At 41.6% G+C, this 13,467-nt stretch overlaps 1 protein-coding gene across 3 annotated transcripts in view; it reads left to right on the top strand.

The window, feature by feature from the left end:
- The window catches only part of LOC140714236 (paladin-like), a 271,350-nt gene that overhangs the window by 80,146 nt on the left and 177,737 nt on the right, over nucleotides 1-13,467 (top strand). For all 3 annotated transcript variants that reach the window (XM_073025263.1, XM_073025262.1, XM_073025264.1), the window contains 3 exons: nucleotides 342-506; nucleotides 2,053-2,213; nucleotides 9,927-10,002. In XM_073025263.1, coding sequence (XP_072881364.1) covers nucleotides 342-506; nucleotides 2,053-2,213; nucleotides 9,927-10,002 — 402 coding nt within the window. The remainder of the gene's footprint in view (nucleotides 1-341; nucleotides 507-2,052; nucleotides 2,214-9,926; nucleotides 10,003-13,467) is intronic.

Raw genomic sequence — 13,467 nt, forward strand, 5'->3', positions numbered from 1 at the left:
AACCATTGTCTCCTTTTACTATAGCTGTGAAGTTAGACAACAGAAAGATCCACATCAAATTGACCCATGTTTATGGTTGGATCCCAAGCTTCGTAACTTAAAAAAGACAGGCAATTCTGTCTGATGACCTGGCCAGTCATTTTTCCCAGCCCACATGTTCATTGTTACATTGCTGTTTACTGGAGCTTGGTGTGCACACCATTGCTGCATTTTCCAGGCTGCAGCATTGACTGCAAATATAATGTTCTTGGTCATGTAGAATTGGATCATCATGAAGATATGAAAATTCTGTAGAAATATAGCTTTCCCTTTTTAGAGATTAAAATTCTTTTCCTTTGCAGGACATTCTGTATTTCTGTGTTCGAGAGGAACCTGTGGTCTTCTTGCGTGTGGAAAATGACTTTATTCCATATACGCCCAGACGGAAAGAAAACCTTCACGAGAATCTTCACAATCTGGGGAGAAATGTGAAAGTGGAACAACTGGAGCTGAGCATCAGGAAGGAGGTAGAATGGGATTTTTCACTGTAGTTAATGGCACGGTCTCATTTGGCCCAGTGAGTTCACATTTAGTACTAATTCCCTGCATTTGGCCCATATCCCTCCAGGTGCATGTCCTTCATCTACCTTTCCAAGTACTTATAAATACTGTTGTGTTTGCCTCCAGCACCTTCTTCGGCACCTCATACAGATACTCAGTACGTCTCTGTGTGGGGAAAAAGTTGCTGCTCCGGTCTGTTTTAAATCTTCCCTCTCTCACCCTAAGACTTTGTTTTGGACTCCCTACTGTGGAGAAACAATTGTTACCATCCACCTTATTTATTTGTTTAGAGACTGTGTGGAATGAGACCAGCGAGCTGCACCACCCAGCAACCCACCTCTTTAGCACGAGCCTAATCACAGGATAATTTTTAATGACCAATTAACCAAATAACTGGAACGCCTTTGGACTGTGGGAGTAAGCCAGAGCCCCCAGAGAAAACTCATGCTGTCACGAGGAGAACGTACTCAGTACTTTCAATTGTGTCTTCACCAACAATAAATACATCTGCAACATAATGTCCCAACTCCTATACTCAATGCCTAAACTGATGAAGGCCAGCGGGCTAATCACCTTTTTCAGCACTCTGTCTACACGTGATGCCACTTTCAATGAATTAGGTACTTGTATCCCTAAGGCCCATTGTTGCATTAGACTACCCAGTGCACCGCTGTTCATAGAGCAAGTCCTGCGCTGGTTTGACTTTTCAAAACACATCAGCTGAATTTGTGTCGGGATCCATTTGCCACACCTCAGTCTACTTCCCCAACTGATCAATATCTCCCTGCAATCACTGATAACGTTCTTCGCTGTCAACAACAACTCCTTATTTTGTGTCTTCTACAAACTTGCTGGCCAAGTCTTGTGCATTCACATCCAAATTATTTATATAAATAATAATAACAAGAGTCTCAAAACTGACCCACTAGTCATTCGTCTCCATTCCAAGAAATGACTCTCAGCCATCACCTTCTTCTGCCTACCCTCTGAACCAATTTTCAATCCTGTTTTGAAGCCAATCATTTCAAAAATGGGTATTTTAGCTCACTGAGCTTCAATCACCTGTTTATTATCACCACATTTCTGTCAAAGCCTCACAGATTCTGTCATTCACTCACACACCAGGGGTAATATATACAGTGACCAACTAACTCACCAATCTGCACATCTTTGGGATGTGTGAAGAAACTGGAGTACCGGGAGTCAACACACATCGTAAAAGCGCATTGACAGACTTCTGCACAGACAGAACCGGAGGTCAGGATTGAACTTGAGTGGTTGAAGCTGGAGGTATCACCTGCACCATCCTGTAACTCCACTGCTTGGGGTTTGAGAGAATTGAACAACTCTTCTAGTTCTGGGCTGTTGTCAAGACTCAATTCCTTGACATAGCCTTTATTGACCATGACAAAGTCCAAATATTTGGCATTCTCTCTGAATGTTGTACCTTGTGAATATCACAATTGTCACTCGTTGTTGGGAATTAAGTTTATATACTCTTTAAATTTTCAGCTTTACAGCTTTGCTCAGCTGAATGAAAATATCGGTTATGTCTATAACGACATAGAACACTTCAAGGATGAACCTCAAGCCATTTCTATCTGCTGTGAAGAGGACATCCATGTAACAGAAGAGGTTTATAAAAGACCTTTCTTTACCAAGTCTTCTTGCAGGTATGGAGCAAAATGACCATCTCAATTTTTGATTATTCTACTGCATGCAAATGTGGGATATAGTTATAATAACAACAGCAACTGGGCTCCTGCACTCTCACTCAGAGAAAAGCACCAAATGGATAACTGATCAAAGGTTGAAACTAAGGATCCATAAATAGTTGAGGATACTTTTCTCAATGTTCAATGGGACAAACAGCTGTTTTGTGCCAAAGTTATTTTTAGCTAGATGGAGCTCATTAAACTTTAACTTCTTCATTTGAAGAGAACAGCTTGTCGGAAGCCCAATTGATAAAGGTAGTAAACATTGTTCTCTATCTGATCGATTGTGAGAAAAAGACAAAGGCACATTTGATCGCGCGGTAAATCAATTTGGCCTCCTACGCGCGGGGGCCCCTCTCTTATTGCGCGGAATAGGCCCTTCAAGCCACACCACTCAACAACCCCCAACAACCCTGATTAAACCCTAACCTAATCGAGGAGCAATTTACAGTGACCAGTTAACTTACCTGGTACGCCTTTGGACTGTGGGAGGAAAACATTAGGACCCAGAGAAAAAAATGTGCACTCCATGGGGAGGGACGTACATACTCCTTGCAGTGGATGCTGGGATTGAACTCCGAACTCTGACGCCCCAAGCTGTAATAGCGTCATGTTAGCTGGTGCATTACCGTGGTGCCTATAAAGTAGTTTTTCAACACTGTGCATCACTAACCACAAGGATTTTGCAGCAAACAATCTGACTCTGCATGGCTTGATTTTGGTCCTGGTGGCCAGAGCCTCCTTTCATTACTTATTGTTTGACATACTGTTTGGAATAGACCCTTTCAGTCCTTCGAGTCACGCCGCCCAGCAACCCCTATTTTAACCCTAGTTTAATCATGGGACAGTTTACAATGACCAATTAACCTACTAGCCGGTATGATTTTGGACTGTGAGAGAAAACTGGAGTGCCCAGAGAAAACCAATGTATTCCATTGGGAGGACATACAGATTCCTTGCAGATGATGTCGGAATTGAACTTCTAACTCTGTAACGTCCTGAGCTTAATAGTGTCACACTAACTGCTATGCTTGCCCAACATGTATGTTTCTAACATGCCTTAGTCAACATGTTTAATCGTACTGCTCTGTTGCTAATCTTGCTCTGTGCATATGTAACAAGCAACTCTATCCTTTTGGGTGGGACTGTGCCCAGAGCATCTGAGACATTACTGGAGAGTCTATACTTGGTTTCATGAGTGTTTAAAATGGGAAGAGTAACAAATATGCCACGATTTCTGCTCGTTTCTGATCTTGTTGAAATAATTGTGGAGGTTGTGATGGAGAAAAGAAGTAGACTGGGAAAGGGCTCATAACTGGCCCTCGGTTTAGTCACCACCTTCCTCTTTCTGTTCAAGCTCACTCATGAAGTCTCGCAATTGGGTAAGTTATTGATTGGCTGCAATAATTTAAAAAATGTTCCTCAGTGCACAACTGAGAAAAGAGGTGGCCATTTTAATGCGATATAAAAGCCACAAACTAAGATCCAACAGCCAAGATAAAACTGGCACCATGACCTCTTGCACTCTGGGCTAGCCTGCCATAGTGGCACAACCCAAGGATTGTATTCAAGCACCTAACCAATTTATTGATGTGTTGAAATAAAAATACAAGGGATCAAAATTTGGACCCATGGTGTGTGTCTACAAGTTCCATTTCACATATCTGATGGAGAGGTGCATAGTGCTGGCTCATTCTATTCATATTGGAGAGAGCAGTGGCAAACATGTAATGAATATATTTTGCAGAACAAGCAACCATGATTAGATTGCTTCACTTTGGTCTATTGAAAGCTTCTGGATATTGAGATGCAAAGAACCATTCCTGCCAGTCACCATTAAAGATTTACAATTATGAGGTCCAGCATTATAAATGGGGGATGCACTGAAGCTTAGTGCACATGGCAAGTTCTCTCTCCATGGCTAAATGTCTTCCTGTCATTGCATGTCAAGGGGCTAGAACCTGTGCAAAAATCCCTCCAATATCACCCGTACAACACAAGGAAATTTAAAAACTTATGTCAAACTTCTTCAAAAGTAAATTGTTCAGCAAGATCACTATTCACAGTGCAATGATGTATGTTCATCCTGCATAACATATTTTGCACATTTTCTTGAATATATTTTTCAAAGTAAGGGTCAGTGCTCCAACTAATGTTCTCTCTTAACCTTGCATGAATAAACATCAGTTCAGTGGCAGAAGTGCACATCCCTGGCAACAATGCTATTTAAAGGGATCATAAACTTTCAGGTTAGTAACTAATTGATTTTGGCAGGAAGCTGATATAATTGTGTAAGGGCTTGGCACTTTCTAGTGTCCTTTTAAAATAACTAGAATCATGTTCCAGGTGCCTAACCAACTAAAGCTTCCCAGGCTGAGATAGTAGGCATTTCTTGTAGGAATCAGTATGATTGGGAAAGTGAGCAGAGGGCACAGAGCATGACAAGTTAGTGAAAGGAAAGGGAAGTAGGGCTTTCAGCAGGAGGCCACACTTGCTCACTATTCAAGGAAACATTCTGCTACCTCAGTTACCTGTGTGGGATGTCAATGTTTCTGTAGGATTGTCCTTGCTGAGGTAAATCTTTGGCCAAAAATGCAACATCTCAGAGTGAGGTGGGAAGGACATTAGGTTTGGTTGCTGGGTTGACTGTGGGATAAACTTTGAAACATATTATTTCTGTACTATAGGAGGTGATATTTCCAACATCTTGCAGACTGGTATCTGCTAATCTGTTCTCTATTTTCAGAAAGTGATAGGAACTATCAGAGGCTCTGAAATGTTTCCATTCTCTCAACAGTTTGGTGTTGCTAAACTATATGAAACAATGAAGGTGATTGACAAATATCACAGCAGTAGTTATGTTGTCTTCATTCTGAGGCAGTCTGTTTACCCATCTGGATATCCAGAAACACAACAAAGCCAAAGGTGGCAACTGTGGTATGTGATTTATCTGCTGCTGATGGTGGACCCTAATATTGGTGTGTGCTGCACTTCTGAGAAGGACAAGGGCACAGGTACTAATGCTCATCAGGAGAGGAAACCTGCCACCCTTGCTCAGTATGGGCTATGCATGACCACAGACTTCCCATGATGATTGATAATTAAATACTTTCCTGAAGTGGCCTGGCAAGTTACTTGTTGTATCATTAGCACTATGTTGAAATGGAGAAAGAATGAAACTGGATGAACTCTCTGGAACATTGATTTTGCATATGATAGTATTGCTCCCAGCCTAGTGGACGTTGCAAGTCCTTCTCATAAAGATCTGGGAACTACTGTCCCAATTTAAACAACTATCCACAGTATAGCCAAGCAAGTATCTGATGGAATGTTGTACCATACAAGATCGATTGCCAGAATGGCAAGTGCACGTGTGCTGATCTGCTGTGCAGTGAATTGACTGGACCTCCTACCCGTGCAGGGCTTTCTGCCTTTTGCATGCAGTCTTTCAAGTGCACATGCTTTTGTCTCAGAACCCCCACACTGTAAGTTGCTCAGCGTGTACTGTTACTAACAGGACTCAGTGAAAAAGTTTAATCATACCACTCCATTGTCTTTCTTGCTCTGTGCATGCGTAGCATTTGGTGATGAGGATCAGAAGGTAGATGGCTGCTCCACTCCAAGCACCAAATCCCTTTTGGGCTGCAACTATGGCATAACCAACCCCTGGAAACTGGCAGCAGTAGGGAAAAATTACAATTACATCAAACTCCTACCAATTGTAACACCAGTGGCAAAGCTGGAGGAAGCAATGATGCCAAGCTGCCCCTCATACACTAGGGAGAATTTGGGCAGAGATAATTTGATGCTCTCCACCTACAGAGTGAATCTGAGCCGACAGATGCATTTGAGGCTTTGGGCCATGTTGGAGGACACAAGATAATGTCTTTACGGCATGCTTCAGGTACTCGCAGCTGCGGCAGAACCCCGACAAGAACGTAGATGATTTCATCACAAGACTGTCCCTAGCAGTGCAGGAATGCAAATACAAAGATATTCTTCAGAGCAAATTCAAGGAGGTGATACTTATCCACACATTGATTGTTGGGATCCAAGATGGGCAGACACAGGAGAGCCTCTTGTCCGAAAAGCATGATTTGTTCCAGGACAAAGCATGCTCCACAGCTCGCCACCAGGAGGCAGTCAAGAGAGGCTCTATGCAGATTCCGTCCCCTTTGCCAGTGGATACACGCAGTCTGCAGTCTCCATAGAGATTGTGTAAGCCTCCATAGAGATGCCATCTATGTGGGGAAAGTCATGCCCAACGGTCTGATTGCAAGCATCAAAAGACAGTCTGCTGGTTCTGTCAGAAAGTAGGGCATCACAAGAAGGTGTGCTTCACTAAGGAAAGTACCGTGGGAAAATAGCAGAATTCAAACATACAGGGTCAGCTGTTACCTTGGTAAGCAAATTATCCGTATGCCAGATTCCAAAATACTGAATGCCAAATTTGGTGCTTCACAGCTGCACTGAAAATAGCATGGATGTGTGTAGTGTCTTACCAAGGTAACAGTTGACACTATATCCAGCTCAAATTTCATGGGCTGGTTGTCCACTGTGAGTGTAACCAAGTAAGGAGGCTGGTTTCTGGATCCCTGTCATGGGATTGGAAAATAGTGCCCACTTCATTGTTCTGGCCATCTTGTGTAGAGTAGATATTTGATTTCCGCTATTTTTCCATGGCACTTTGCTTAGTGAAGCACACCTTCTTGGTGTTGTACTTTCTGACAGAACTATTACATAATTGTCAAGTATGACGTTGTGGCCATCACTGAATCATAGCTGAAGGATGGTTGCAATTGGGAGCTGAATGTCCAGGGTTACATGTTGTATTGGGGGGATAGGAAGGTTGGCAGAAGGATGCTGTGGCTCTGCTGGTAAAGAATGACATCAAATCATTAGAAAGATGTGAACATAGGATCAGAAGATGTTGATTCCTTGTGGATTGAGTTAAGAAACTGCAAGGTTAAAAGGGCTGTGATGGCAGTTATATACAGGCCTCCCAAAAGTAGCTGTGATGTGACCACAGATTACAACAGGAAATAGAAAAGAAGTGTCAAAAGGGCAATGTTATGGTAGTCGTGGGAAATTTCAACATGCAGGTCGATTGAGAAACTCAGGTTGGTAATGGAGCCCAAGAAAGTAAACTTGTTGAATGCCTACGAGATGGCTTTTTAGAGCAGAGGATGGGAGTGGTGTCCTGTTTTTGTGAGTAATAATCTGGGGCTGGGTACGGCAGAGTGCAGATGCTACAATCTGGAGCAACAAATAAGGTTCTCAATCTCAATGAGGCAGTTAGCATCCGTGGGATTATTTTTTAAGTTTCTTTAACTTCTACCTCCCACTACATCCAACTTGAGATGCAGGTTTCAGACTAACTTCCTGAAATCTTGCCCTATACAACTTTGGGGCCTCTGTGTAATATGTATGACAGTGAGTGTATGTTTTACATCATACCATTAAGTATACGTTGTTTCGACTCCATTTCTGTCCCATTCACTGGTGTTAGTTGAACATTGACTACCACAATAAAGAATGTCTTGTTGTTAGCCCAATGAACAGTGAGTCAAAAGAAGATATGGACACTACGCCTTGTGGAGTAAACAGCTCGTTGACAGTGGCTAGTGCCGGCTGCTCATTTCATTCATGCAGGTTACATGGGGTTGCTCTGCTGCCTGCATCTGAAGCAATAGATCTCTTGTTACCTTCCTTTACCTGATTTAGCAACCCATCCTCAGCCTCACCGTTCCAAATGAACCAAAGCCAGAGTCAGATTGTTTAGTCTGATTTTACTGATTAATTTTTGAAAGATGCCACAGTTCTCTCTCCCGAAAATCCATCATCATTTCAGTGTTTATATAAAAGGGATGTATTTCTCGTTGTTTTATTTGAACCTGCCTTTTCTGTTTATTTTGAATATCTTGCAATACATCAAGGGCCTTGAAGTGAATGTGTTCTGTTTAGGATATCACCGCTGTTTGTTGATGACATTTTCCAAGGCCTATTGTCTAAATTCAGAATGTGATCCAGTCAAACATGGGAATGCTGTTTGTTACACTGCTGAAGTTCAGAAGACAAAACCAAGCCTAAGCATGGTCCCAGGAATATCAAAGCTACAATAGATGAGTTAACCTGATACTAGGGGTTGAGAGAGAAATGAGAATGAGAATACCAGTAGAAACCCTTGATCTTCTTCAAAGACTACCTGTCTAAACGAGCAAATGAGACCTTGGTCTAGTGTGTCATTCATAAGACAATACCTTTTGAGAGTATTACTAAAATTGTAGAGTATTTGAATTGGTTAGGGTTGTGTCTCTGCTGCTTTGCTGTTGGTTAATATTTAATCTTAGGTGTTAATTGTGGCAATTACAACAGACCCTCTTATAAACTGAGTTTGTACTGAGTGAAGCCATTCTACAACTGGCATAGTTGCCTCAAGTTTAATTGTCATTCAATACCCACGAACACAGCCGAACGAAACAGCGTTCCTTCGGGGCCAAGGTGCAAAATAATGTGCCAGCAGTCATACACAGCACAAGGCACATATAGCACATATAAGATAGAAAGTAAACTTACAATCACACAAAAATATAGCCCAAGTCCCTGAAAGGTATGTACTGTAAATTGATGGTGCATGGGTGTTTCGGCAAGAGCTGGCAGTTCTCAGCAGTCCGCAGATGAATGCATGCACGCAGTCCAGCTTGTCATTCCACTGATTGAACACAGGAGGGTAGCCACTGACTGGGGTGGGAGGGGGGGGTTGCTTAGCATGGAGGCCGTGCTACACCGCCTCCAGCATTTCCTCCCCTGGACTGCAGCAACGGGCAAACCCGCAGCTTGAGGCCTAGTCCTTGCTACAACCAAGATTACATAGCTTCCCTGCCACGTGTCACACCAATAAACAAGGGAAACATATTTGCAGCACTTTACGTTATCAGAGTCCAACAGGGTCTTGCGATCACAAGAGAAACATCCAAGACAATCACTCGCTGTTAGAGTGCACATGGCCTTTGCCTGTCGACTCCATTGCCTTCCTGTTGCTGGTAGTAACATGGTCCACACAAAGTCCAGCTCCTCTGCCAGTGAGCAGCTTGCTCACAGGGTAGGCCTGCAGTACTTCAAGTTCTTAATGCCCAGCATTGTCTTGTGATTGTAAAAAGGACACTCTTGATTGGATTTCCCCTCCCCTCCTGAAAGCTGGTGTGTCCGAATGCACAGCCATCTTACCAGAAGAGTTAGTGATTTATTGGTCAGCTTTGTAGTGAAATTAGTGACCTGTCTAATTCACTTGAATCTATGTTGCAATACTGTGAAGGTGGCAACATAACAGTTCACAGTAGGGTGGATTTTAAGAATAAATGTTGCATTCACTGTTTCTATCGCTGAGTGTGCATTCCAGGAATCCTGCTTGATTTTACTGATCAGCTTCCAAAGCTCCTGGGACCAGGAGCATATTCAGTCTGTAGTGGATTCAGATGAACATTAGAGGAGAAAAAATATTTTAATTTTGTCTTGGCACATTGTTCATTCAGGATTAAGCCACACCCACAGGTTTTGGTGATTAGTTTATAGTTGTGAACAGATGGTTACACTGATATGGACTCAAGATGTGTCCTTTTTTTTATAGAAATATATAAGTGATTAAGTATTTTTTGTTGCTTGATATTATAGGTACCATCGATTGCCACTGTCTATGGATGGGCTGCAGCTACAAGCACAAATAGACACCTTTATTAATTCACTCAGGGTAAGTGTGTACTATTGTTCTAAAATACAATTGTTGCAAATTCCTGAACCAGCAGACACTGGATGTTTGTAATAGCTGTGACCTAGTTGTTATCCTTCTTACCCTAGTTAGAAGTTTATAGATTCAAGTACCACTCAACAAAATTGAGCACAAAAGCATGGGTGCACACCACACTTGGGCACTGATAAGATTGTCCCCGTTTTGAAGCCAAAAGGGACCCCATAACTTCAAACTCCCAATTCAGGGATAAGCAAAAATCTGAGGCTCTGCTGTACTGTTGAAGAAAATGTCTGTCAGATTAAATCAAGGCTTGGCTTCTCCGTTCAACCCAAGTCATGTATCAAAGAAGATCCAGGAATGAAAGGATTAATATACAAAGATTGTTTGATGGCTCTGGGCCTTTACTCACTGGAATTTAGAAGAATGGGGGGGGGGGGGGGGAATCTCATTGAAACCTTTTGAATATTCAGAGGCCTAGATAGTGGATGTGGAGAGGATGTTTCCCATGGTGGAGGGAGTCTAGGACCAGATGTTACAGTCTTAGAATTGATGATCATTTAGAACAGAGGTGAGAAGTAATTCCTTTACCTAGAGGATAGTGAATCTGTTGAATTCATTGCCACAGATGGCAGTGGTGACCATATCATTGTGTATATTTAAAGCGGAGCTTGATAGGTTCTTGATTAGAAAGGATGTGAAAGGTTATGGGGAGAAGGCAGGAGAATGGGTTTAAGAGGGATAACAAAGCAGCCATAATAGAATGCTGGAGCAGACTCAATGAGCCAAATGGCCTGATTTTGCTCCCATGCTTTATGGTCTAAGAGCAGGAAAAATTGTCCCCATATCCTGCCCACTGTTTTATCATTCACCAAAATCATTAACAAAGTCATTTTGATTACAAAAACTGAGAATGCTGAGAACTTTCAGCATCAGTCAGGAGAAAAACAAAACTGATATTTTGGTTCAAAGACTCTTTTATTAAGTTAACATGCTATAAATATACAAACGTTTGTACATTCACTGGACACTTTATTAGGTACACCTGCACCTTAATGCAAATATTTAATCAGCCAGTCATGTGGCAACCATTCATTGCATGTAGGCATGATCAAGAGGTTCAGTTGTTCAGACCAAACATCAGAATAGGGAAGAAATTTGATCTAAGTGATTGATGGAGGAATGAGGTTGGTGCCAGACGGGGTGTTTTGAATATCTCAGAAACTGTTGTTCACCTGGTATTTTCACACACAGCAGACTTAAGAGTTTACAGAGAATGGTGAAAAACAACAAGGGGCAGTTCTGTGGGAGGTCAGAGGAGATTGGCCAGACTGGTTCAAGCTGACAGAAAGGTGACAGTAACTCAAATAACCACATGGTGCAACAGCGGTGTGCAGAAGCACATCACTGAAAGCACAACACATCAAATCTTGAAATGGATCTTCAAATCAGAAGACTGCACAGGGTTCCACTCCTGTACCTAATAAAGTGGCCACTGAGTGCATTTTCTTCAGAGAGTGGAAGGATGGAGAGCAGACGGTGTCAGTGATAGGGTGCGGAACAAGTTGGTCAAAAATTGCTGGGAGTGAGTGAAAAGCCTGCCAAAAAGTGAAGAGACAAATTTTCCAAGTGATGCTAAAGCATCTGCAAAATGTGCACGAAATGTGTTTTATTCTGAGTTAACTTGATTTTCAACAGCGCAGTAATGTGACTGGGAGTTGTGCAAATAATCTCCAGTGTTTTGAATGGGACATGAACAGTTTGTTCCCCAAATCTGATTTAATAGATCCCACACCTTCAAAAGGAGATGGTTTGTTCTCCCTGGTATTCAGGGAGAATGCAGGAAAATTTGGCTGAGAAGGATAATATTCTGGTATTCTAAATGTATTTAATCCTTACTCACCATTACCAAGAAAAGATTGTGTAGTCTTTAGTTATTGCATGTTTCCTTGGGAAGTTGTTAGATAAAAAATTGTTACCACTTTTCCTTATCGGAGTGACTACATTTCAAGGGTATTTCATCAGTAATAAGTGATATTGAAATGGCATAAGAATGGCTATATTAATTGCTATCTTATGGCAGCAGGAGAATTCAAATTCATTTAAAAAATTCCTATGACAATAATAGAAATATGAGTAGTGTTGAATTGTCAATAAAATATTCTGGAAAGTTAACCTGATGCTTCTTTATAAGAGTCTTAATGCAGGCAAATGGGATTTGTGTATAGATGGGCAAAAAGGTTGGCATTGAAATGATGGGCTGAATGGCCTGTTTCAGTGCTTTTTGACTGATTGTAAGATGTGGTTGATTAGCATATGTTGACCTAGCAAGCCACTTATCTGTATTGAAATGCTATCTCCCTACTCAACAGCACTGTGACTGCACCTTCATCTCTCAGACTGCAGCAGTTCAAGGAGACACCTCATCCACACTTTACTGGGAACATAGCTCTTTCAACGAGACTTCTGCAGTTATGCAGTGGGTCTTATCAGCAGTAAAACAATGGTACATTAACATAGCAGTTTCTGCAGTCATTCACATAGACAGTGTGGGAAATAGGCCATGCTTTTATTATTTTCCCTTTAAAGACCTTTATTTATATAACCTACATCTTTGCTTCTTTTTGCTTTCTGCAGCCAGACCTGTTTGCTGGTGTACTTCCTGTTATCAGTTTGTTTTTCCTGTACGTATTACTTTTTGCTGGTCTTATCACTGTTACAGCCAGGACAAACAAAGAGCATGGGTAGGCTGCTAGTGAATTACAAATAGTGAAAGAAAATGAACTTTTGTACCGGTTTTGTGTTTGGCTAATACTGCAGTGAATGTCATTTCTGATTTGAATACTATAAAAACGGCAGTGTTTGCTTTTTCCTTCCTCTCATTTACTAAAAGCCTCAAGTCCTTTTACATCAGAACTTATTCAGTACCTTACTTGCGTGCAAGATTTCACAGTTCTAACAGGGCTTCTAAATCATGGTTCTGTGCGGGAGGAAGTAACAGGATGAATACAGAGTTTACTCATTACCTTGCAGTGTTTGCCAAAAACAAGTGACAAAGGCAGCCACAGATGCAGAACGTAATTCCATTTTTATAATTCAACTCAATGAAATAAAACCTTAAATAGTAAATTGTTTAAAAAAAGTTTAACAGAAAAAACCCATGAAACTGGTGTTACCTGCCTGTAATGTTGCGATGCAGAAGTTACTGGAAAATTTGAAGTGGGAAGAAGTGGAGTGAAATTTGGAAACTTGACTTTTTAAAGCGTCATTTAACGAGCAAATCCCATATGGACGGTGTGCATAAACTCTGGCGAGAAAACCCTTCATTACCCGCTATGGGGCTGCTACGCATGTTTTGTGAGAGTGTGGATGAATGAGAACAAAAACAACCGAATCCGGAGGAGATCAAAGTTCTTATTGACAGTGTTTTAAAATGAATGCCTATATATATAAAATTCAGGGTGCACA

This window comes from Hemitrygon akajei, chromosome 21 (assembly GCF_048418815.1).
Source record: "Hemitrygon akajei chromosome 21, sHemAka1.3, whole genome shotgun sequence".
NCBI classification, from domain to species: domain Eukaryota; kingdom Metazoa; phylum Chordata; class Chondrichthyes; order Myliobatiformes; family Dasyatidae; genus Hemitrygon; species Hemitrygon akajei.